At 36.4% G+C, this 26842-nt stretch overlaps 1 protein-coding gene across 1 annotated transcript in view; it reads right to left on the reverse strand.

The window, feature by feature from the left end:
- ADGRV1 (adhesion G protein-coupled receptor V1) overlaps window positions 1-26842 on the reverse strand; it is a 273160-nt gene that overhangs the window by 131839 nt on the left and 114479 nt on the right. The window contains exons 77-83 of the mRNA XM_030511555.1: window positions 25878-26120; window positions 23117-23524; window positions 21777-21961; window positions 20361-20610; window positions 20052-20188; window positions 18317-18477; window positions 15749-15849 (exon numbers count right to left, since the gene is read on the reverse strand). Coding sequence (XP_030367415.1) covers window positions 15749-15849; window positions 18317-18477; window positions 20052-20188; window positions 20361-20610; window positions 21777-21961; window positions 23117-23524; window positions 25878-26120 — 1485 coding nt within the window. The remainder of the gene's footprint in view (window positions 1-15748; window positions 15850-18316; window positions 18478-20051; window positions 20189-20360; window positions 20611-21776; window positions 21962-23116; window positions 23525-25877; window positions 26121-26842) is intronic.

Below are 26842 nucleotides of genomic sequence, written 5' to 3' on the forward strand. Positions count from 1 at the left end.
TAAGTTTCTTATCATGCATGATTAGAGTTCTGATATTTGACCCATAATTTGTTATATAAGGTTTAAATTACTGATCCAAGATAGCTAGACCATCTTCAAATAAAAGATTAATTAAATAAAAAATTAATTAAAAAATAGTTGGGCTTTTTATGTAACCAACAATAACAAGCATTGATGTTTCTCTCTGTATAGTTTTATTCTTCTAAAATTTTAGAGGCTACCTTGATTTCCTCATCTATATTCTGAATTTATACTAAAAAAACCCAAACAAAACAGGATGTATTTGTTATTGCCAGACATTCCTGTGACTACTGCTAATTTCTATTTGTACGTTTTAATACTCCAAATGAGGTTCTGCTTTGTTTTTGATACTAGCAGGACAAAGACACCACTAAAGAGAAGCGGAGAAACTCCCTCATAAAGGTTAAATTCACCTTAACGAGCATAATCTCACTATAGCCAAGAATAAGTGGTAGACTTTCCCACAAAGCAATTCAAAGCAGGACTCTAACTCAACTGCTCTGATGCTGAGGAAGACTTGCTCGCCACAGAAAGGGAGTGTGGGGAGAAAGTCAGCCTTTGTGAACAGCCCTTACAGTGGCTGGAACCGCTGCTCAAAAGGCAAAACTTCTGTGACATCTCTGTCTAACAAAAACAGAAGATGCAGGGCAGAAGGTCTATGCTACCACAGGTTACTGTACTGTGTTAGCACTTCGAGGATGTATTCTTTTTCAGAAATTAAATTTGTGTTTAATTATGGGAAAATGAATTTTGTTCTCATATCATGTTTTATCAATTACTAACCATGCTAGTAATTTTTTGTTGTTGTTTGTAGATTTGAAAGAGAAAATGTTGGCTTTGGTCCCTGTGAAAAGTTATTGACAAAGAATTTGAATAGGAAGGTCGACCCTGCAGACTTCAGACCACACTTCAGCAGCATATAGCAGGTGTAACTTGGCAGTAGCAAACTGAAGCCAGGAGTAAATCAAACAGAACTGAGTGATGGCAGGGCTGGATTGCTTTCTTTTTTCTAGTTTCTCACAAAACTGTTTGGAGTTTATTTCCCATTTAGCTCAGGAGCAGCCAATTCTAACAGAAGCTTCAGTTCTGTACATGCTTGGATTTATTAGAAGTCTTTTTTGTTGTTATTCTTGATCCTATAATAATTTCAACACCATGTATAAAGCACAGGATCATTTCTTTTCACTTGTTTGCTTTTAAAAGTTGGGGTTTTTTTAAATAAAAGGAGTATTTTTCCTGTATCAGGGTGCATTGCTTTTCTTCACTTTGCTATGTAAAATAAAGAAAATATTTTGATCATAATAGGCTTTAAAAATTTAGTATAGGTGAGCTAGCTAACTATTAAGTGTATCATCGTTTCATATGAAGCAGGGCAGAGTTGACAGCAATTAACCTTAGACTACACTGCTTGATCTCAATCCATATTCTAAATCAAAGTTACTTTTGAGAGGAACAAGTGATCACATCAATAGAGTGAAAAAGAACCAGATGTGAAAAAGAAAACAGATTAGAAAATTAAATGAATGTGGAGATTAGAGCTCTAAAGGATTCTGTGGGAGACAAGAAGTAGTACTGCTTTTGGTCAAACCTGGTCTGCAGGTCTGAACCCCTAGCACAGCATTTCAGCATTCGGTCTTCAGCAGGAAATGGTGACAAGTGTGAGTCTCTCAGATACACCTACGCAGTTATTCTGAGCAGCTTATTTGGGTGTAAGAGAAAGTCTGGTTTCATTGTTCCACTTTAATTGCTTGCAAACAGCTTAGAAAAGAATATTTAAAAGTTACCGTGTCTAGTAACTTAAGTTTTTATATTCTATAAAACTCTTAAGTTAAAAACACATATCTCTGAAACCAAGGTGAGGAAGACTGAACGTTCTCTCCACATCACCCAGAATTACATATCCTACAATAAAATACCTGCATTGGAACTGTTGAAATTTAACAAATAAATGTGTTTTCTAAAATTCAGCAAGCAACAGTATGATCTGCCAAGCTAAGCCATCAGACTATCCTAATTCACGCCTCCAAGTATAATCATTAAATGTAGCATTTTGAAAAATAAATGGTGGTTGGCATTATTTAGGCTATTAAGAGCATTTGTACAATTGTTTAATTATAATCAATTTCAATGGGAAACTTTTGATTTATAATTTGTGACAATCTGAGTTATTTATGAAAAAACTCTCCAGATACTGTTTTGAATTTCAAACCCATCCAAAACCACTAGAAATGCAAGAAACAAGCCACTTCTAAGTAAAGTATGGTTTGATCAGAATGAAATATAAACTTCACAATTCTCTGTAGATGCTCTACTCAGCAGCTGATTTGGGTCAAAGTCTCTCTCTGTTAAGCCATCTCAAATGTTACTAAGCACTAGACTGAAGAACTACATGATAGAAGGAACCTTCACGGACAGATTTGTTGTTGGAACAAAAACCAGAAAAAACACAGAAAGAGAAGAAATGGCCAACTGACAAGAAACTTAGGGAGTCACAACTTTCATCATGGAAGTGTGAAAACAAGAATAACCAAAAAAAAGACAAGGCCAAAATCTTATCACATTACCAAAGTGGATTGAGAATCAGTAAGTGATATATTGATGACATATAACAACATAAGAAAGTCTGCCAAAGCAAAAACACCTCCAAACACCTAAAATAAGCAAGTAGCAGGCTCTTTCTGTGCACTTAGAAAGAGACCTCAGTACCTTGAGGAAAGGGCAACTGTAAGGACAGAGGACATGGTTATTTTTCAAATTCTAAAGTAGATCTGCAGAACTTTTTCTTAGTTTTAACAGACTTCCAGACTTGCTAAAACTCCAATGAAAAGATAAATAAAAAGCACGCTTATTCCTTAACCTACTCCATACCTTTGGCTTTACACATACTAAAGTTAGGAGGGCTATTTTAGCACCTAAAGTAAAAATAGAGACAACAGCAAATAATATATTCTCCCAGTATTTCCCTGACCATACAGGTTTTAAAAAAAATGAAAGAAAAAATCTAGAAAAGAACATGTAAAAATCCACACAAACCAGCAAAGCTCTGTAACCTGATCTATGATATGGTTGTATTATCAACACTGATGGATGGGCATTACAATACCTACAGTCCAAATAGTTGGGGGGGTGCTGGTTTTGGCTGGGGTAGAGTTACTTTTCTCCACAGTAGCTGGTATGGGGCTCTGGTTTGGATTTGTGCTGGGAACAGTGCTGATCCCACAGGGATGTTTTCATTACTGCTGATCAGTGCTCACACAGAGCCAAGGCCTTTTCTGCTCCTCACCCCATACCACCAGCGAGCAGGCTGGGAGTGCACAAGGAGTTGGGGGAGACACAGCTGATCCCACTGACCCAAGGGATATCCCATACCATAGGACGTCATGCTCAGCGTTTAGAGCTGGGGGAAGAAGAAGGAAGTGGGGATGTCTGGAGTGGTGGTATTTGTCTTCCCAAGTCACCATTAGACACGATGGAGCCCTGCTGTCCTAGGGGTGGCTGAACACCTGCCTGATCATGGGAAGTGGTGAATGGATTCCTTGTTTTTCTTTGCTTGTGCAGTTGGCTTTTCCTTTACCCATTTAACCGTCTTTATCTCAACCCACAAGTTTTCTCACTTTTACTCTTCTAATTCTCTCCCCCATCTGATTGTCAGGGAGTGAGCAAGTGGCTGTGTTGTGCTTAATTGCTGGCTGGGGTTAAACCACAACAGGGAGGTAACATGTTAGTATCACATAGAACAAAAAACAATTACATAGGCCCAGTTCAAGTTTATCAACATCTGTAGGACAATGAAGGCTTTGCAGAAAACCCATTTGCTTTTCCAAATAGTGCTGATCTGTTCCAAATAATGGGACAGTAAACTTATCTCTCCTCTTGATAAACATATTTTCCATGTTATCATTCTCAAAACATTTTATAGAACAAACATTTCAGGGCAGGGCCTACCCCGTAGGCTACTACTGTAATTATACAGTCAGTTCAGGGTAAATATTCAACTCGATCTGACTGAAAGTTAGCAAACCAGAGCTCAGCAGTGGGATTAGGCTTGGAACTGAATTTCATGCATATGACAACACTAAACACATCCTGGAATTGCACTACATAAAGTGTATCATGCTTGGATTTAAGATTTACATTGGTTTTAGCAGCACAATAATTCCAAAAGGAACTGTAAAATAAACAAGTAAAAATAAATTCAAACATACAGCATAAAAACAGAATTAGTTTTAGAAATCCTTTATCATCTGAGAGTACAGCAACAGCTATTACTCTGGTGGGTCATGATAAACAAAGAGAAGGCAATTATGCTATTGAACAGAACACAGTTGTACTGAGGCTAACAGCAAACTATAAGGAAAATTCACATCTCCAGATTTCCACATGATGTGTGGAGAAGTCTTGGTAGGATAAGAAAAGAAGAGAACTTACAGTCTAAGATGACTAATACAGGTTCCTAGTTTATCAGTGACACCTGGCTTTTCTAAACAGTACTGTCTCTCATAGGAAGCTACTAAAAAAGCTTTGCAAGTCTTAGTTAGAAAGCACTGGCCATATTAAAAATTCTGTTCAACAATGTGATCTATCAAATAATTTATTTTTTGGGCATGTAGAACAATTAATCCATCTATCTGATTCTACATCAAGAAAACCCACTTTATTGGTGAGTAAATGACAGCTGATAATTTGCTCAATTATTCACAATACATTAATTATCAAATGAGTCTATTCTCAATCTCATGAATTTGTTTCCTTGATCTGATCAAAATAATCTAAAATGCTTAGTTGAAAGTCTTGACAAGCAGGCATGAAACAATATCAGAAAACAGAACACTAAGCCCAAGTTCAGAATATGTGCCAACTCCCTTTGTTTCAGACTAGAAGTGCTGAAAATTAAATTACAGGGACTCTACCTATTTATTTTACTTTATAGAACTGTAGTCCTATTTAAAAATCATGCTTCTCTCCCCTTACATAAATGTAGTAAATTCATATGAGGTTTTGAAAGCATTATGTTGGACTTGGTTGAAAACTAGCTACTATATCCACAAGTTCTTCAACTCTTTCCTGTCCAGTAATTCAGAAACTAGGCTGGCGTAAAATTAGTCTTACAACAAATTTCTTCCCTGTACGTGGGTGGTCCCTAGGTGTTTGACTGCAGTTATGTGATATAGCAGATTGTCTAAGTAATAGACCTCCCTAGGATGATTTAGCATCCAAGATCATTCAATGCATGTTAGGAAAGCACCACTGCAATTTCTTGTGGTCAATTCAGATTAAATTGTGGAGGAATATGAAATAAGCTGAGTAAAGGTACAACGCTTACATTTTCATCACTGACAGCAAGCGATGACCTCAAGGTTGTGTACATCTGCTATAGATGTATCTCATTCAGCAACCCTCAGCAACTTCAAATATTCTGAAAGGGTAAAATGATGCAATGTTTAGTGGAAACTTCAGGCAGGAAAGACATCTGCTGGAGCTAAAGCAAAAGTGGATTCTTTATACTATAAATTCCTCAGGTGAGTTATTTTCTTCAAATTTCTGTTTATCGTGTTTAGTACATTGTAAGCATCACAACTAGTGCAGTACTTCACAAAGTTCACAAAATGAAGCTACAAGTGAGTAACCTGTATACAACTATGGACTAAATAGCCAGGCAATGAACAACTGAAAAATAGAAGCTGACACTAATTTGTTTTTGCTTTACAAAAAAGTGTTTCCAGTTTTGTAAACCTACATTAACTAATTGGTTAATTTTGAAAAGAGGATGATTGTTGTGTTATACATAGATAAATTCTAACCTCTGAGGGTGGCGAGGCCCTGGCACAGGTTGCCCAGAGAAGCCGTGGCTGCCCCATCCCTGGCAGTGCTCAAGGCCAGGTTGGACGGGGCTTGGAGCAACCTGGTCTAGTGGAAGGTGTCCCGGCCTGTGGCAGGGGGTTGGAACTGGATGAGCTTTAAGGTCTCTTCCAGCTCTAACCAGTCTGTGATTCTGCGATTCTATAAATGTTAGCAGAGTCCTTTAAAATATTGTAACATTTTGAAGATAATGAGTCAGAATGTCAGAGGTTAGAAAAATAAACTGCATCTTTTTTCTTTTGATAACAAAATTATATACTGGAATCTGACATTTATCAGGCTCACTAGCAGCACCTCAACATCTCAGTATTTCCAAAGAAAGTTTCTAAAGGTGCTTTATCCTAGGGTGAAGCTTAGTAAGGACACTTGCCATTGTGAAAGCTGGAGGACAGAATGACACATGCCTTTGGGCACACTGCTTTAGATCAGTAAGGTGATATGGTGTGTTTCTGCCTTGTGAACGGTCTGAATATAAAGATAAAAAAAATTAAACCTGAAAGACCTAAAGCATTTGCAAATGCCTTGAAAGTTACCACAGCTCTATGTGTGTGAATGAGTGTCACACACTGCAGCAGGACTTTAAAACTGATGGCTGTCAACAGTTATCTTCAGAGAGGTCTCTTATCCCATTTATTATTTTACAGTGTATGCTTTCTGGGCCTCTAAACAAGTCTGAGCTTAGTAAAAGCTTATTATAAATCTGAAGGAAAATCTTACAGGCAACAAGAGAGGGAGAGTTTGGTGGGAAATTCCCAGTGACTCCTGCTCCTGACCAGAGCCAAGCTCTGCTGCAGGCTCAGTCCGTGGCTATCATCGGATTTCAAAGAAGTTGCTGCTTATTTGTACTTGTGATTAAAAGACCCATCAATTTTTCCCATTCATGCTTCTAAATAGAAGATCACCATAGCCTTACATTTACTTCTTATGTCAGGAATGGTCTATTAGTACAATGAAGACCAAGTTCACCTTTTATTTTATCCCTTTAGTAGTACTGAGCATACAGGTACAGAACAACGAAAGCTTACAATCTAAATGCTAGAAGCATCAAAGCTAAATTCATTTAAAAGTATGAAATAAACACAACCAGGGATACATTATGGAGGACAAAATTCACATAGGTAGAGGAAGATAATTGTGACCTTTAAGTCACTAATTTGTAGGATTTTATAACACAGAAGGTGGCTGAAGAGCTAATGCTTACTTACTAATCACATGGGGAAAAACATTTCATCCAACTTCCTTATTTGGTTCTATTCCACTCCTTTTCCAGTGAAAGCACATTTACACAAGGCTTTAAGAAACCAGTCCGATGTTAACAAAACATATTTTAACAATTGATAGCATTTATGATGAAATATATCCTGAAAGCTTTTGTTCCTCAAAGTTGGGAAGCTGGGATACCCAAATTAATAATTATCCTGAAGTCATAAGTGGCTATCATGTCTGATCTCAGCTAGAAGTTAGTAATGAACTGCAAAGTATTAATGCCATATATTGGCGTGCACAAAGTAGAAGGCAATGTACATGTTTATACAAAACATAAAGATAAATATATGAACATCACTTTAGCCTGCCCCATGTCAAGTGTAGGACTCCATGTATCACAATGAATTAATGACTTGGCAATTATTAAGATGAGGGTTTAAGAACACATTAACCACCTATCTACCCAAAACTCTGCTCCAAGGTAAAAGATTGCAAGGATCTGCACCAACTAAAGAGCATGATTTAATGTGAAGGTAGATTTTGTAATAGAGCTCAGTTTTTTATCTCTCGGGGACACCTTTTGAAAATGTTCATGTAATTGTCTGTATTTGAAGTACAAAATTATATCTTCATCACAGATTATACTCAAGCACAACTTGCAGTATTTTAGAAATATGCCAGAAGTAACATCTGTAACTATGAGCCACATGTAAGCATGAATTTACACAGGACAGTTCTGTATCTACCCTTTTCAGCTACGTATTTCTCTGTCTGCCTTTCACATATTTTGTGCTGAATCATGCACACCTATGAAAGACAAAATACCCATGTGTTTCAGAGTTAGAGGACTGAATGCTTTTGTGGGACACACAGTATAACTGCTTGGTCTCTCTCTTCCCAACTTTGTTCTCATTGTGGGAACATTAAAAGCAGGTCACCTATCATGAACCAGGGATTCACTTTTTGTTTCAGAAATTTTCTTTGCCTCAAAAAGGTAAATTATTTCCTAACTTACTTTCAAGGTTGGCTTTTCCTGAACCTGGATGCTGTAGAGCACAATCACCCTCAAAGCACACATAAGGAGGACCTGCTTGACCTCACAAAACATAGTGAAAATACAAAATACTGACATGACTTACATGAAAGAATAAAAGCATAATCAAAATGAACAGTCTGTCTTGCCTTTGTTTTATGACCTGCTTGTTTGAACCTTAGAAATCCACATGTCATTTTAAAAAGGCAGTTTCTGTACAACAACAGGAAAAAATTACCATGTGAACAAAATCACATCCACCAGTGTATAAAATTCTACTTTAGCCTGATGAGTAAACTATCAAAAATTATACAAGTGTACTTACCTGAAATCATGATTAAACTAGTATTTATTAAAATCTTATTCACTTATTTTCAAATGCAATCAGGAACACAATACACCTGAAACTACACTTGCCGTATGAATCTGACAAGGTCAGGCTCTGGTTTCGTGTATACTAATAATTTATCCAGTTAAATCTTGAAAGGGACTTGTTGACCTACTTTGTATGCAATATCAGCTGCCTGGAAGATAAGAAGTAGTACGTCATGATAAACCTACCAAAGATGGAAACAAAAAGACCCTTTTAAAATATCCTTGCATATATTCTTGCACATGGAAGTAAGCAAATAAAGTGACAGTAGTGGAGTAAAACCAGAAGCTAAACATTCAATGGTTAGTACAATTTTAATTAGCTGTAAAGGAAAACTATTGAGGCATTATTGTTCATGAAAGCCTATGGATTTCTTCCTCCAAAAGATAAACTAAGTTAAGAATGTTTTGGAAACTTGACATTAACACTGCACAGCTGTTGCTAGGGCTTGAATTTATGGGCAACTGCAACTGCTGAGGTTCTTCTCTCAATTAAGACAGGGCTGAGGAAAGCCTTTGGTAGAGAAACAAGCAATGGGAGATTTGCTAATTAGGAGAAGTAATAGATATCTGCCCTTTTATTACAGCAGAATGGCACATGTAAGTAGACAGAACACAGGGAGAGGAAAAAAGGAGGTGGAAAAAAGGAGGCAGAAATTGGGAGTAAGAGTTGAACAATGAAAAGCATGAAGCAGAGAGCGGCAGCATATCCTGCAGTATAACCTGCTTCACAGGAAGATATAGAGAAAAGCAATGAATAGGCAACTTGGGAATGTTGCTGTCTATTCCTCTCTGTGTGTGGTCCCCAACTGTTTGTGATGTTGGGAAAAAATAGGGTATAATTGAAAAAGAGCTGGAAGGCATTAGCTGATAGAAATCTCATACTCTTATAATTTAAAGTGATAAACAGAACATTTGACTGCTTGCAATGAGGATAGGAGGTGTGAGGTAATGTAGCAGCATTCTAACATATGTTATAGCACTGCTCATATAGCTGAGTTTTGGCAAACACCAGGAGATAATCTACAAGAAGATACTAACAGCCTGTGCATTAACACTACATGGTGAGCCAACATGAGAAAAGTGAACAAGTAAAAGTAACATTATTCCTATGAACAGCAACAGTAGAAATACATGAGTACTGCTGTAGTGTTACCAGTGAGAGACCAAAGTCCTATGCTGGTTGAAGGAAAAATGTAACATAAAATTTAAATTACATTGAGTATTTCAGGTCTATTTCTTACACGCTCCGTCACCTGGCCATGACTACTAAAGCACCACTTCTTGCCCTTTTTCCATGGGATAGAGGTATTTCAGCTGGTTCTACATCTCCACACTCCCTTGACTGAGACCTTAAAGGTCCACTCTTACAGCATCTGCACCGCTTTTTATTTTTGCCTGAGCTTTAGTTTTATGTATCTGCAGATGGTGTCATGTTTATATCAAGCTTCTCAGAGCCACAGCAATTTGATATCTGATGGAACTCCACAGGCAAAATGGGTCCCTGTACTGGAAAAAGGAGAAATACGCTGCAATAAGGTTCAGGTAACGAACTGCTTGTTGTTTTATGTGACAGTCCTTCCTCACTGTTATATTACGCTTAATACTTATCTGATGGTCAGGTGCCGCAGTGCTTCAGATAAGGATTTCTTGACCCTCAGATCATAAAGGACCTCATACACCTTATCTATCACCTGAGGATACATTACATATACATCTTTAAAATGTGTGTGTATATATATATATGAAATAACAAAGCAGCTTATAAAGTCACTGAAATCTTGAGATAAATGATGACTTCTTCTACTACACATCCCTGATTAGCTCCACCTTTGTCTAACTGATTCTTCTCAGAATCATAGACTCACAAGTAGTAGCATAATTTAATAGAGATGGGTCCTTAGAGCATTACTGATCATAAAACTTTATTGCTTTGCTAGAAAAGCATTCAATTTAGATTACTCTACTATGAAATTGTCTTTTATGTAAACTAATCCCCAAATAGTTCTACTTTTTACTAGGTTGAAACTGCTTCTGAAAGAAGCTGCATGAACTTAACCCCATGCTCTGGGGTTGAATTGGGCTCTGAATTGGTGGGAATTACTGAAATCAGCTAATAAATAACTTATTCAGTATGAAACTTACTGACATAGTCACTGGAAGAAAAAGTTTATCTGCTAATTTTTCTTGTAAAGGTAACAAAGAAAATAGGTGAGACTCCAAGAAATCACTACATGTTGTATTACATTGGAACATGTGATCAGCAGGACTAGGGTATGTCTATCACATGCCCTGTATCAGCCTGACTGTTTGTAAACCAGCTGACATTTATTAACTGTGATCATACAAATATCACGTAAGGAATTGGTGAAAGCATCTTACCTGCCAAGAGTATTTATTTATTTAGTCCTGTGAGATCAAATGATTACCAGAAGATTTGTCTTCCTTTATTAGGAAATATGGCATCAAAAGGTTTAGCTGGAAAATCTGCCCATGCTATGGAAACTTTACTTATCCCAGGATGAATGGAATATTCCACAATTGTCTCAACACAAGTTGTGCAGGGACAGAGAGATTGCGTAACATCTTTAAGAAATCTCATCTAGGGAGTTAATGGTTGAATACCCATTTGAGAAAGGTTCTGGTCACTTTAATAACATCAAATAATCCAAACTACAAAGAATATCCAGTTTTATTTAATAAGTTCTAATATTCCTCTAACAGAAGAGTAAATCTTTTCCACTTACCACTGTAAGTAATGCATGTAGAATCTCTCCTTCTCTAAATGAGGATGTTTAAACATTATTATCCCAAAGATAGGAACATCGACATTAAGGGTGGAAGAAGACTCACCATTCCTCTTACTGCAACATTTCACATTGAAGAATAACAGGATAAAACACATTAATATGAGGCTGAATTTCTAGATCACTCCAGTTCAATTTTGTTTCTGCTGTGCCCTTTCAAACCTTCTCAACTTCATGAAGGGCTGATGGTAGCACGTTCAGCATTATTTACTGCTCTCAGGATACAGCAAGGAAATTAGAGCAAGGAAATCTCAGACCTAGTTGTCCTCAAAGGCAGTTAGGTTTTATAAAGCAAATTTCCTCACCTTTCATACATGAAAATATTTGTTGTTTCCTATCCCATAAGAGTTTCATATTTCATATGGACACAGAGTTTAGTGAAGCTCTGCACCAGGCTTCTTCAGAAACAGCCCTTTAATTAGTATTTCCCGTCAGCTGACTAAAACGTGTGGAATCATCATACGGGAGGACTAAACTGGCATGAAGGTTCCTCTCTATCGCCAGCAGAGAGGCCAGTCAGCCACTCACTGGCAAGGGCTGCCCTGTGGTGATGGTACAGAGGATCACTCTACCCACCTCATCCTGGAATAGGCTCTGCAAACTCCTTCTGCCCAGGTATATATGACAATTTCTTTTGGGTTTTGATTATGTATGGGGAAAAGCGAGAATTCCCCTAGTTTGGAAGAGAAGGGTTAAGACTAAAAACAATACAGCAGAAACAACATTCTACAGTTAAAGCAGGAATTTTCATTTTTACATAATGACTGAAGCTACAGGCTCTATGATCACTTATTCATATCCTGCTCCTTCATCATCTCTTGGAGATTTCATACAATCTTTAAAATTTACTTTAGTTCTGGCAGAACTGTGTTTTCTATCTTCCTACAAATCTGAGTAAGAACAATTAATAAAACAACAAACTTACAATTTATAATTGGCAGTTCATAATTTTCAAATAAATGTTTAACAATTTCTAAACTAGGATTGTTTGCACAATTTCTTCTTAGATAACATGTAGGTTTGTATTTCTGCTCAGGCTGAATAACGCACAGCTTTCAAACAGTTAAACACAGTAAGCATAATTCTTCATCATGCATTTCTACCAAAGTCAACAGTAGGATGAATTTGGCTTGCCAGCTTGGTCATTATTACAGATATTACACTGACGGATGATGGTGCTAAGTGCTACTGTATCTTGAGGACTGATTAAATTAGAAAATAAAAGCTTTTTAGACAAAAATAGGATGACACAGTTCCCCATATACCTTTTTTTCTATTTGACCATTAGACTTTAATTTTCATTACTGGCCAGAAGAATATCAGGCCATTTGTACACAATTATTGCTGTAAACAGATCGGGAATGTTCATATATTTCAGGGAAACAGCTACTGCACATATACGGAGTAGCTCAGCAGTGCACACAAAAAAAATCTAAATGGAGAACTTAGCACGTGTTCATGTCATTTGCAACAGTCAGCATATGCTGCAGAAATGGCCTACGAAATTTACTGAAACACTGAAATTTAATGTGGACAAGATGCATCAGGCTGAATATACATGCACAAGCCACGTACAAAGTGCTTAGTCATGTATTTCTGCCTTGGAATTCCCAAGCAAAGCATGGCAGCCATAAGCAATGGTTCCTATTAAGATTGTAACTTAGGTTTAAAGTTTTTTGAAAAGAAAATTTTATCAATTAGTATGGCTGTATTGAGACACTGTGAAGAATGTCCTCATTATACTTTAATTTTTTAAATACATAAATCTTTACTTAAATTTACTTTGAAACTGAAAATCTCAACCCAGTAATTTTTTGCTTGCACATTTAAGGTATTCTTGCATGAACTTATGCTGGTTAAACAAAAATACCATGACTAACTAATGATTCAAGAAATAATGTTTGTTGGAGACATCGTGATTCTTTGAATAAACAACAGAATGGAAAGGAATGAAAAACTTTTTGAATTATTTAGCCTCTTATGTCTTTCCAAGTAGTTTTATAAAACACTTGGTGAAACATCCGTTCTTGAATACTTTACAAATGCTCCATTAACACTGGAAGCTCTAGACACACCAAGAATGAAATGAAGGTCAAATACTGTGAATCACCATTCCCCATCACTGACAGAGTAATGAATTGTTGTGAGCAACCACAAAGCAGGCACAGCCTTGGAAGACCAAGTTTCTGAGCAATGTGCTGAAAAGGTTTGACTGCCATCTACAGATAATAGTAATTAGTGCACTGGTAGCAATTCAAGAAAAAATTTCTACAAGCCTAATAAATATCCAATGCAGACGTATTGCAGGAAACCTAATTATTCAAAAATGTATAAAACAGGGCAGCTAACCAGAAATACTCTAGGGTTTCTGTTTTTTTTCTGGTAAAAATATAACTGCATAAAGAAACACCAGTTTCCTCTAGATTTGACATCTAATGGGTACAAATACAGCATCTACTACTTCCTAAATATTACTAGATAAAAATGCAAAGTACTAACATTTCCCTTTTATTTAAACTAGGAATTATTAAATGATGATCTTCACATAGTAAGTTCTCAGTTAACACTGTCTTAAATAAGACCTCTCATACAGAGTCACTGGTTAGCAAAACCACCAAACTTTCGATTATATTGTAAATATCTAATCATACATATGTTATCCAAATACTTGTAGGTGGGTATAGCTGTACAAGTATCTTCTATTTAGAGTTTTCTGTTAAACTTAGTCTTCCTAATCAGGCCTGCTCCATCTAGGCAGAACATATGCAAACGTAACACAACACAAGCAACTTTTTAAAAGATTTTCCTTCAGCTGTTCAGAATAGCCAGCACAGTAGTTCAGTTCACTCCTGTCAAACATACCCCGTCTCTTTTCTTTCTACCTCAAAGCCACTTTTGTTTTTTCAACAGCTGCTGCAAAGCTGTCTTTATTTCCTCTCCAAGTTAGCTAGCTGGCTAAGCAGTTACCCTGCTATAACCTTCTTTCAAAAGTTTTGTTCTAAATTGTGGAATAATTGAATGGCAAAAGAAAAAGCAATCAGGAAAAGCCATGGATTTTTAGGGTTGAATATAAATAACAAAAGGACTTAGAACTGTTCTAAATAGTATCTCTAATTAAACCAAATTACTATATTTACACACCACATGGAACTATTCTCAAGAATTATTGTACACAGATCAGTATTTCATATAAAAGTTTAAACATGGAGTATTTTAACTAAAACCAGCTAGCAGACAGAAAAGCCTGTGAGCCCAGCTGAAGTTAACTTTCTCACTTTCAAAGTCCTTCAGGAGCTAGAACTAAGCGTAGTATTCCAGTAGCCAGAAATATCTGACTTCTCAGTATTACTTTTATACATGAAGAAGGAAAGGCAATGACGGCTTTTTTATGCTCTTATATCTTCGTAGAAAATCCTTTCTGTCTTAACCTGTTAGCTTCTGTAATCTTTTCCTGCACTGGCAATTCCAACTTTTCTCCACCCATGAAGTACATGCCTTTTGCATAGTTTTTCCTTACATACAGTTTTACTAATTCTCAAAATATATTCTACTTAGGAGTAGAAAGACTGGAAAACAGAGACATTCAAACCCTCCTTTCATTCTTACTAGAGATCACTTACTCTGAATTTGAGTATGTCCCTGATATGACACATTCCTGTAAGTACCTGCCTGCTATCTTCTTAACTTCTCTAAGCACTCCTGCCTTCAGCCTACATTTAAATTTGTATTTACATCATCTTTATAGAACTAAAAATATACATAAAATCTCCTTCTTAAGAAATCTTTCCATAAAGTAATTTTAAGATACTTGAGGTTATTGATAGCTGTCCCTTTCACCCGATGGAACAAAGATGAGAAAGTTATATTTTATAGGACAGAGAGATATATTCTCCTTTTATATGCTCCTTCAGTTTGCTGATATTCTATTATCTACTATTTGAACCAGTATGAGAGAACTAGAAGGACTTTCTACAGTTTATTCTCTTTTATTATTGAAATTCTTCATAGCTATACCTTCCTACAGAGACCAGGGTGCAAAAGACCTTTCATCGTCTACTACTCAAACCTTTCCCACAGAATTGATGATTACTGACACTAATCTACTTCATAAATAATGATGTCAATGATGGAACTCTTTGTCTCAATTATATACCCCATCATTAAAACATTTATTATTTCACATACAGAACTATCTTCTCACATGGCTATATCACCCATAAGTTTTCTCTAAATATTCTGAGAAAACGTATAATTTCAACTGAATTTCCAATATAAGGTATGAATATTGGATAAACCATAAGTATCATATGTTGAAAGTCTACATTTTCCAAAAGTGGTTTACACTGTGGAAAAGAAAATGAGGTCTGTTCAGACATGGCCACAGAAGCGAGGAAAAGGAAAGCAAAGATTTACTTGATTTACATTTAGAGATTTAAGTCTTTTTTCTTACCTGAGTACCCAAACAAGCAACCATCATGTGAGTGAGAAGTTTAGCTGCAAACATTGCACACCTGGTGCAGAAAAGGTGGGAGAGAATAGCCAGAGTGAAACCTACACAGAAAAAAACCAAAATAAAACAAAAAGGGAGAGATTTAAAGATTAGGCTAATAAACAATGGTAGATAAGAACAATAATATTTGGTCTCTTGAAGGTGTAGATGATTAAAAGAAAAAAAAACAAAACAACAAAACATTACAGAGCGAATATGTTCACTTCGGTTCACGCTGGGCTCACTTACGAACTTATTACTCAAGTACTAACATCTATTTAACTTTTTTTATAAGTTTAAGAGCTTAAGTAATTGAATAATGTAAACAAGGCATTTTTGCAAAGTTTTTTAAATTTCTGAATGGTATGGATGATTGTCATAATAGTCAAATAAAAAGCAAGGTTCATATTACTGCACCCAAAAATGCTTTTGGAAACAAACAAAAAATTGTCTCCAGTTGGATAGCATTATTTTAGGAGATAGCTATAACCTTCTAAGTGCCAGTCTCCCATTTCATTTTGTGTTTAGCGTAGAAACCTATGACAGCAGTATTCAGAAATAGCAACACCAATTTTCATTTCATTATTCATTGCAAACATGAACAGAACAGAAATGGGAAGGGCCCCTTACCTACCAGTAGGTTGTTCTTGCAAGAAGAGCCCTAAGAAAGCTGAGCAACTAAGGAAAACACTCTTAAAGTTCATGGAGAGTTAATTGTTTGTGTACTTCCACAGCCCAGGAAGAGCAGGAATTTGGATACATAAGGCAGATCTTTTACACTCTCTCAAGACAGACTGGTTGCTCAACTACAAGTATTTGTAAGATATGAATGAAATAAATCATTGAAGACAGAATTATTTCTAAACCTTTAAAAAATTAGGTAGTGATACTTATACAACTATCTGCACAAGAAAAGTTTGGAAATAACAATATTCTATTTCACTCTACTATGCTATTTTTTTTTTTTTCCTTTTTTTTTTTTTCCTTTTAATTCTTCACACTTAGATGGAGATGTTAGAGAAATAAATAATATCCCTATGGCTCTTAAATATAAAACCATTTGTTAATTACTTGATTTAAATAGCTGTATCTACAACTGTGTAAGGAAACACCTTAAAACAGCTGAAGAAGCTAAAAGTCATTGAAGTTATATTCAAGGCAAACACTTAACCAGGCTAAACTGTTCTAATTTCTAAATACATTATTATGACACATGACTACTGTAAATGACTAGTTCTGCAGGTCTTTATTCCTTCCTGTTCAGCAAAATATTTCTCTTAGCTTCAGTGTCAACAGCATATTTGCTTAGTTTGTTGGGTTTTTTCTTCAGTTTCTATACAATTTTGCATTCTATTGCATATTTGTCTCATCAATTTACTTTTTTTTCTGTAAACCAGTAATTCAATTTGTTTATTATACTTCGTCTTCACTAACACAATCTAAGTGAGAAGCTTAACTGTATTTTAAAATCTGCTTATTTTTATATGCTAAAAAATTCTTTCATTATTATATAAAACAATGAATTTGTATGGTGTAGGTGAAAAACAGAGGGTTTTCTTCCCTGTCTTCTTTTTTATGGCTGTGGTTTAAAAACAGTAAAGGAGCTTAGCTTTAGTCCATTAGGGCAATTTGCTGGGAGGGCATAAATAGGGGATTCAGGTGATTGCACTGTTTTTTAATACACTGATGGTCTGGTATAGAGGTCATAAACCTCACACAGAGCAGACCCAGACCCCATTTAAATGCCTTAAGGTTAGACTAAGAATCTCTTTAGCATGTTTTCTTAGTGACCATGTTAGTCTCAGGTTCCTGCTTGCACAGTGCCTATCGACACAAGAAGAAAAACTTGCTTTCATCTGGGATTGCCTGAAACATGATAGTGAACTGACTGCAATGTGAAAGGTGTAGTTTCCTTCTCCTTTGGAAGCCAAGTGGAGTTTAGAACTCAGATCTCCTAATTCCTGTCTGACATTTTTGGACTTCTGCAAATGCTGTTGTAGCTGTCAATGGAGTCATGATTCTCACAGGTTAAACTCTTGGGCTTCTACCAAGACGTTAGGCAGCAGAGTGTAATGGAGCTCTACATGCATGATATGGAATCTATCTCCCTCTAGTTACCACTTCTGAGTGTAAATTGTCAACTAAAATTGTCAAAGAAAGAACTTTCAGGCTAGGCAGAAAAGCACCTGAAAGATTTGACACAGAGGACAACTGTTGCTAGAAACACTGGTGAATTTGGGTCTTCTAAGATTCTTCCCCTAAATAAATAACGTATTTCTCTTTTGCATGGTTCAATAAAACATCACAAAGAAACATACTTTCTGGATTCTTTTTTCCAGAAGTGGCAGAATTTGTCATTGTGCAAATACCAGACCAGATGGCAACTTTAATACCATGAAGTTGGTTAACATTCCTCCAATAGTCCTCCAGATACAGACACTGTCATCAATTAATAAAATTGCTCAAAATAAATCAGCCTTACTGGTCCTCAGTCGTCATTAATGAGAAAACTGTCTTAAATCAACTGACCTGAAATGCAGATGAATCCAGAAGAGAAAAAAGCCTCGTTGTATGAAGACAAGTTATCTGTTTGGGCATAAACTGCATAAATGGACATATGAGAACAAGAGCATTCCACGTAGTCTGATGAGTCATCAATCACTTTGCAGAACCCAGTATCAGACAGCCAGCTGCAAAACAAAAGATTCACAAAGTTGGAAATGGATTTGTGTAATTTATATGCTAAGTACGCTTGAAAGCTGTTGTTGTATTTCTGAAATACTAAGTTTTCTAAACTGTAGCAGAGGTGTTTTGTGTAATCTTCCAGGTGCAGATAGCTTGTTGGGTTTTTTTTTTACTTTCATGATTAAAAATAATTGTAAATATATAATAATGAATATTTTTTCCACTAGAGAATTTTTGTGGCCATATTTTTAAAACTTCTGCAAGAGTTACAGGTCTGCCTGGTTTTTCAAATAGTTTCTTTTTTAACTTGCACAATACATTACCCCATTATGGAGAACGCTTCATTTTATACTGTTATTTGTTGTTTTGAAACTAAATTCATGTTGTGTTTTCTTTCAGTATTGCTGAACTATTCTGAAAAAGCTGACATCCTAAGCCATTTCTAGTGGAAATTACATCTGTTCTGTACTTCAGTGTCTAGACAAAAGGAGAGAATACAGGTACATTCTGCTGCATGTCCTTTCTGCTAAGAAATAGTTTATATCAATAACAGACCAATGTAATCCAGCCAGTCTAATGAAACCATATCTAAACCAACTAAATCTCAGCAGGACACAGAATATAATTCTCTCCAAACTCATTTATACTGTGTGAACAGGGAAGACAGGCTAATCAAATAATGGGGCATTGAAGAGTGTATACAGAAAAACTTTATTCCATGGTTTGTGATGGTACGAGTAGCAACAAGAATGAAAAATGACCATCAGCTCACCATTTCTTCTAAAAACCAGGAGACATCAACTTAAGCTAGCAGCTGCAGATGGCCCTTCTGTCAAAAAGTAATAACCCTGCAGAGATCATTGCCAAAAGATGTGCTGAAATTCTGGATGGTGCAAGGAAAGACTGGACAAGTTTGCAGCAGATAAACCACTTGGGGTATGAAATACACAAAATCACATTCAGCATATAGAGTTAGAGAGTATAGCATCAGGGGAATTACTATTTATACTTGTCCTGGTCTTATTCTTCCCTGGGAATTTACTTCTAGCCACTACTGGAGGCAGGATACTGGTCTAGATATATCCCTAAGATGCCTCTTAACAGGTTTTTTTGGTTCACTTACACAGTGTCCTTCACAGACCCAAATAAAAATGTAGATATTAGCAAATTCGGAATATTCTGAGTCAGTGACTTGAAGCAATACTAGAGAGGCAGGTTTAGTTCTCTACTTTTTAAGCATGGACTTGAGTCATTAATATTAACGAAGTGATGCAATTCTGAGATTTGTGGCCTGTTATCATTGCCTAATACATCATTATAGAATCTATATGGTATTTTGTTGGAAAATGTCAGCAGTAGAAGACTGAGAAATTTCTGATCTAGAATAACTATGCATTTTATTATATGGAAAGTTTTATGTGCTGGTACAAATGCCAGAAAAAATGAGGAAAAAACACACATCCAAAAATGGATCAATTTTATGCTTCCAAATGATCTAATCAATCAGAGTTATCACATACTAGGCAAATACACAGGTTCATGGTAGAACCTGCAGAACTAAACCGGTTAATCAAATAACCTTTCAGCAGCTTGATTCCAGAGGAGACATAGAGACTTCTGTGGAACAATCCGACTTCCTGTAGCATAAATCCGATAAATGACTTCATTATCTTTCAAAGGCTGTGAATTCCGACCCTTCAAACTCATAGAAAAAACCTGAAACAACATGCACAACGTAAATACAAATTTAATATTAAAATGCAATAGTTAGTTGCATTTTAATCAGAGACACAAAAATGTTCACATTATTTTAAATATGTTAAGATGCTTTGAGCAATATCTAAATTAAAGTAATATCTTGAAAAAATAAATTGCAATATCTTCAAACCTTGTTCTTCAGGGCAAGTTCTTTATCTCCAGTAATGAACCACTGCTGACTGCTGTATTCTGTGAACTGCACAGATTCACAGCTCTCTCTTTGAGAAGGTGATAATGAAACAGAGACGTCTAGTAAATGTTCAGGCACTTGAATAGAATCCCCATCTTTTCCATCAAATCTGTGTCCATTGATTTGCTGAGGAAACCAGTTGTGAGCCATTATTGCAATGTGCGGGCAGCTGTCAAGGATATTTTTACCTCTGTTGAATTGGAAAAGCAATAGGCCTGGTAAGTGGAAATGAGCTTCACTATTCTTCACAGAATGGCTGTAAAATGTGTTTGTAATTAATATTTTATTCTTCCATAATTTTTAGTCTTTATGACATTTAATCGACAGATAGTTTCTGTGATAAAACAAGGGGCTAAATTATTGTGTATTTCAGGTTCTCTATTTCCCCTCCCCTGGGTTTTGCTCACTATGATCTGCAACCAGAACCCCTCCATGGTAAACTAGGTTATCATTACACTCATCTTTATAACTTGATGTAGAGATTAGTCTACAAGAATGAGAGACATTAAAAATGTATGATCCTGCTTTTCCTCTTTTTTTCCCAATCGATGATGCAAAAAACCATGGAATAAAGAATTTTAACTTTCAAGTTCTGGACACTGTTCGGGACAGTGTTGATATTTATACCACCTACGGTCTTTTGGCTGAGATGGGCTTCAATACCCCCTACAACCTAGGATGGGGCAAGAAAATTTACATGTCCAAAACAAGCTGTGATAGAAATCTAAACTATATTGATTTTTTGAGGGGAAAAAAGAAGCAATTTTTTCTAAATTCAACTACCAGTTGTTTAATAGATTCACAGAAGGAGAAACCCACTGCTTTAAATCATCTGACTCATAAGAGTGCAATGTATTTCTGCAGTCACCTATTTCCCCTGCCCATAAGCCTGACCACAGGGTATTATGCACTGGCAGACACAACTACCAATTTGAAACTACATGTGAAAAGTACACTTAGCTTTTAAAAAATTGTAAATTATATTCAAGTGAGCAAAACCAAACATGCAGAAATTACAAAATGCTAGGAGAAATGTTGGGTTAGTGACTCTCCTGTCAGTTTTCGAACATAACTCTCCATCATAAAATTACATAGTATTTTCTTCGTAAAAGTAATAAATATTTTCCAGGCAATATTTGAGCTAAAGTTGAATTAATATATCCCAGATGTCCTGACTCCTACTCCCACAACTACCCTGTGTCTTCGTACCAGTTATTTGTGACACCGGTCATAGTACCAATACAGTGCTGTCTGATTGTGACACAGAGTAATGCATTTCCATGTAGGTGACAGATGACAGTCATTTGTATGTTGTCACGTATTTCTAAAACATATTATGAATTCAAGTTTACTAACCTTTCTCCCGGTGACCCACACATTATCCCGGTCAACAGGGAAAAAGCAAACTTCTCAGTCATCTCAGCAAGCAGGCTATATCCTCGTGTGTCCTGACGTTTCGGGCTAGCCAGAGCACAGAGTATCTCATAGAAAAGACTTCTACTTTTATCAGTGAGTAACTGTTTTTCACCTATGCCTGTAACCTAATGAGAGGAGAAGAAATCAAACAACACTTCAGAAGTCTGCTTATAACATTTCCTTATGTTGAATAGTATAGTAAGACCTACAATTTTATACCAGTTTTCATTCTGAAAGTTCAGAATACTTTTTCCACCTTCTGATCATGGCTGCTAAGGCATGAGATGCAGCCTATGCCAGAACTACATAAAGATATGCTTACTAATAGGGATTTGGTTATTAAAGAAACCATGTGGCACTTTCATTCTTTCATAAATATTGTTGAGTCCTGAGAATTTTTTATCTTATTTTTTGTATTCTGTGTCAAAACAGCAATAGAGACAAACCATTGTTCAAGAATATTGCTATACTGCTTTGCATCTATGTATTTAAACATTTTCCAGCTTCCTTAAGTCCAGAAGAGCCAGAAAGCCAAAACTAGTCCCAGAGTTTTGATGCAATGATGAAGTGCTCAGCTACCCTGCCAACTCAATTCCCGAAGCTACTGCAGGGAGAAAGACAAACTGCATGCCTGGTTAATAGCACAGCAGACTTCATCTGGTCCTTGTAGGATTTGGTTGTGTGTTAACTGCAGTGAGCTGTGAATATACAACCAAACCTTGGGCCTCAGTGTCTTGTGCCAGGGCTAAAACAAATAAAGATGTGGCCTGAAAATCAAGAAACCATAATCACAGAATCATAGACTCACAGAATGGTTTGGGTTGGAAAGAACCTTAAAGTACATCCACTTCCAAACCCCTGCCATGGGCAGAGATGCCTTCCACTAGACCAGGTCACTCCAAGCCCTGTCCAACCTGGCCTTGAACACTGCCAGGGATGTGGCAGCCACAGCTTCTCTGGGCAACCTGTGCCAGGGCCTCACCAGCCTCACAAGGAAGAACTTCTGCCTAAGATCTAATATGTAAATCTACCCTCTGTAAGCTTAATGCCATTCCCCCTTTTCCTGTCCCTACAGGCCCTTGTCCGTAGCCCCTCTCCAGCTTTCTTGTCTCCAGATTCCTCTCCTTTGATAGCAGGACTTCACAATTTCTATTGTTACCTTTGTGTTCTGAGCTCCTGACTCACTGATGAGGATGCTAACCTTGATCTTATCACAGGCCTACATGTTTTATACTCTTTTAAAGCCACTGGTCATTCAAGAAAGAGCAGGAGAGGTTTACCTTATCTATGATGTGCATCACGGCAGTAAGCTGCTCTTCTGTAGTTTCTGTAGCCACTCTGACATTCAGATTCTGGAGGACTCTGTGTAAAATGGTATCATCAAGAGGCTGATGCAGTTGATCAATCAGCACCCAGACTGGCAAGGAGTCCAAATTTGAGACAATGGTGATGTTAGCAATACCATACACAACATCTACTCTGGCACCGCCTGTGGGATTAGAAAGTACAACCTGGAAACGTTTAGGAAATGGGTTTAAAGAACCCGTCTTTGGAGTCAGTGTCACATCCAGAAATGCATTTCTTTGTCCAGGTTCAAAAGTCAATAAACCTTCAGATCTGGCAAAATCCTGTCCTGCCACAGCTGGAGATACAAATGTCCGACCAATAGGTTCAGGTTTTTGTAGCTCCTTAAAACAAACCAGAAGAGGTTTAGGTAAAATTACAATAGATAAAATTGCTCAAAACCAGCTGCTGTAGAACACGCATACTTTAAATGGGTAAAATTTAAATGTATAAAAAAGAAGTCCTCTTTCAACATGCACTGAAGAACGATATAACAATTGCACTAAATGAAACTGCAATCTGTCACTTGAAGTCAGTGGCAACCTAGGAGAAGAATCATATATATTGTCAATAGCAAACAGGATCCCTCTCTTTCTTTTCCCAAACAAAAATCACAAAGTTTTTCTGGGTGAACAGATATTACAAAAATGTTAGCACATTCATAATACGAATTAAGGAGAGGTCGATGTAGTTTGTGTCTGCAGCATGAACTCCCTCAGTTCAAGGTACAGACAGGCATCACAGATATGTAAAAACTTAACAAAAGCAGAGCATAGGTTTTGGAAATCCGTGCCCAAACTAATATCAATTCATGATATTTTCAGTCCCAGTGTAAATAATTAAAATGAGAACAATCCATGTTGGTCCAAAGGCAAAAAAACCCACTATAGAATTCATATGCAAGGCAGAAAGATGAACTTATTTAGGAATGCTAAACAGCCTCATTTCCCTGTGACATAGCACTATTTTTACCTTCCATAAGGTTTGCAGATATTGTTTCATTCTTCACATTCTTGCTCTTTTTTGTCAGTTTCCATGACCTTCATATTATATCTGGTAATGTAATAAACTTTCCTTAAGTGGAAACTAACATTCTGGGCTATTATTCAAATGCATGATTTTTCAATTGTACCTATTCATTTAATAAGTACAAGTATATACTGACTCTTAAGTAAAGCTCTCCTACTGTAAAAAATTAGGATTTTTATTTGGGGAATACTAGAATTTCGAAAACATTTAGCTTTAATTAGTAGAGTACACTTATAGAATAAATCAAACATTTTTGAGTTCACAGGAGAACTTGGTAAATCAGTGCAGTGTGTATCTGTTCAAAATCACTCCAGCACATAATCACATCTTCTGTGCCAGTTCCAATGAGAAGTTTCCTTTTGTTTATCCCTTCCAATTGAGAATTAGGAAACAGGAAAATAAGTGATAATAAAAGCACTAGTAACAAGAGCAGTGTTTAAGAAACCTTTGTGGGAATGATGTAAACATCTGTTTCCAGTTAGCCCTCATGCTTCCTGTCTGCTGTGACTTCTTATTTTACAGGTACCAATACTTTGGTACTTGGCCATGCAACCTTGAAACCTAAAACTGTTCAACTTCAGCCCAAATGTACACTGGACAGCAGCAATTTCTTCTCCACTTAACATAAATTATAATGAACTATTAGCTGGAAAGAATGTGAAAATTTGTTACTACACAATCTAGCTAAAACAGTGGCAAGCTACTGTAGAATAAATGCATGGAAACACCATGCAAACCTATGTAGTGAAAATAGTTATGTATGCAATATAACTACAGAATGCAAAACCTTTTAAAATAAAGGGTGAGCACACTGGTCACAACAATGCCTTGCTATAAAAACCCTGCCCAGAAATAATGCTTTTAGGCATAAAATCCCACATACTCAAAGCAGATCAGACTAAGCACTATTCCAATGCAACAGAAAACTTGGAGGAATCCCTCTTGCATCCAGTGCCTAAACCCTTGAGGCTGGGTTCACAGCTATAAGGAAGTGGAAGGAATCATGTTTTTGCAGCTGTGTTATTTCAGCTAACGGAGAATCTCCATCAGCTGTCAATAATTATGAGGTACTTGTTTAAAGATAAAAGGTTCAACAGTTAGTAGTGTCAGGTGTTACAGCTGTAAACATAACAGAATTGAACGGGGATGATAAAATTGACTCTACCACACTGCATTTTCAATCAGAAGAATAACTGTCAGGTTTAGTACTTCAAGAACATGGGATAAAATTTGATGAAAGAGTCTTTTTTCTTAAGTGTTCTCTGTGCATTAATAAATTTGTGACCAAAGACAGACAGTGCTTTGGTATCTGCATCTTGCGGTCACACCCATCATGGTAAAACTGAACCTTAGAAAAAGAAGCCTCAAACAAACTGGAGTCTCATAAGAAACTTACAAAAAAGAAATGTATTTAATGCCTGACTGACCATGGCCTTTCACACTCCTGGAAGGCACTATCAATAAAATCACTCTTGTCAATGCAGTGAGAACAAGGTCTTTTTACTAATGGAAAAGCAAAGAAGCTAGACCATACCGGCCCGGCAAATGTTTGACTGTTTCCTGAAAAAAAATGCTAATTATAGTAACATTTACTTTAGCGAATGAAAAATGATTTAATGATACAAATAATAATAAGTTAAATAATAAAAATAATAATAAAAGTCTTACCTGCATTCTGTAGCTAACCGTTGTGGTTACTGATGTACTAGAATCTCTAAGCACTTGCAGACTGATTAAAGTTGTCTTCCTATAAGCCACAGCAAAACGAGATCCCACAGCAAAATATACTAAACCATGAGGAGTATCACTTTCAAGAACTTTTATAAAAGCGAATCTGGCACTGCTGTTCAATGTGGCTCCTGTGCTCACAGCATATAGTTCAACAAAAAAATACGCTTCAAATTCAGGAACCTGTAAGTGAGGTGTAACGATTTTCGTATCATTATAAGACCTACTAACTACTTTCAGCTTCAAAAAATGTATATATTATTTTGTACACACAGTGGATTACTTGTACTAACACTTACCACAAGCATGCTTCCTGAAAAATGCAGTAAAAGTACAATAAGTATATATCCTGAAAATAATACTGTAATAGGCAACACTCTTCATGTACAATAATGAAATCTCAGCTTTTCACATAGAACTTACTGCACTAAAGTAGCTATTTATATACTACATGTATTGTGGCTGTAAATCTGGCATAACACACGACAGTAAACTCTCCAATAGCTCCATATTCCAGATTATGGATCTATGTAGATGTACATCTTGCAAAGAATTTGCTCTTTCATTTTCTTTGCCTTACAAAAAGGCATGTACACACCTACTCACCCATGGAAAAACTGCACAGAAGTCTAAATGTGCAGTTTTAAACTGTAACTAATTAACTTGACTGTATTCGACTATTGAGCTCAGGTAAAGTTCTGAAAACTTTGTGATTTTACATACAGCCTTAGTGTTTAAACACTAATAAGTTTATGCATGTTTTTTCAAGCAAACCTCAGTAGACTTGAATGCTTAATTGAATTTATTGAAAATCATAAAGATTAGAGCTATGATCTGATGGTCAGTTTGGAAAACAGGGTATTGAATTCTAGTGTTCATAAGTCAAAGAATGAGTCTAGTCAAGC

The sequence above is a fragment of the Strigops habroptila genome, chromosome Z (genome assembly GCF_004027225.2).
Source record: "Strigops habroptila isolate Jane chromosome Z, bStrHab1.2.pri, whole genome shotgun sequence".
Taxonomy (NCBI): Eukaryota; Metazoa; Chordata; class Aves; order Psittaciformes; family Psittacidae; genus Strigops; species Strigops habroptila.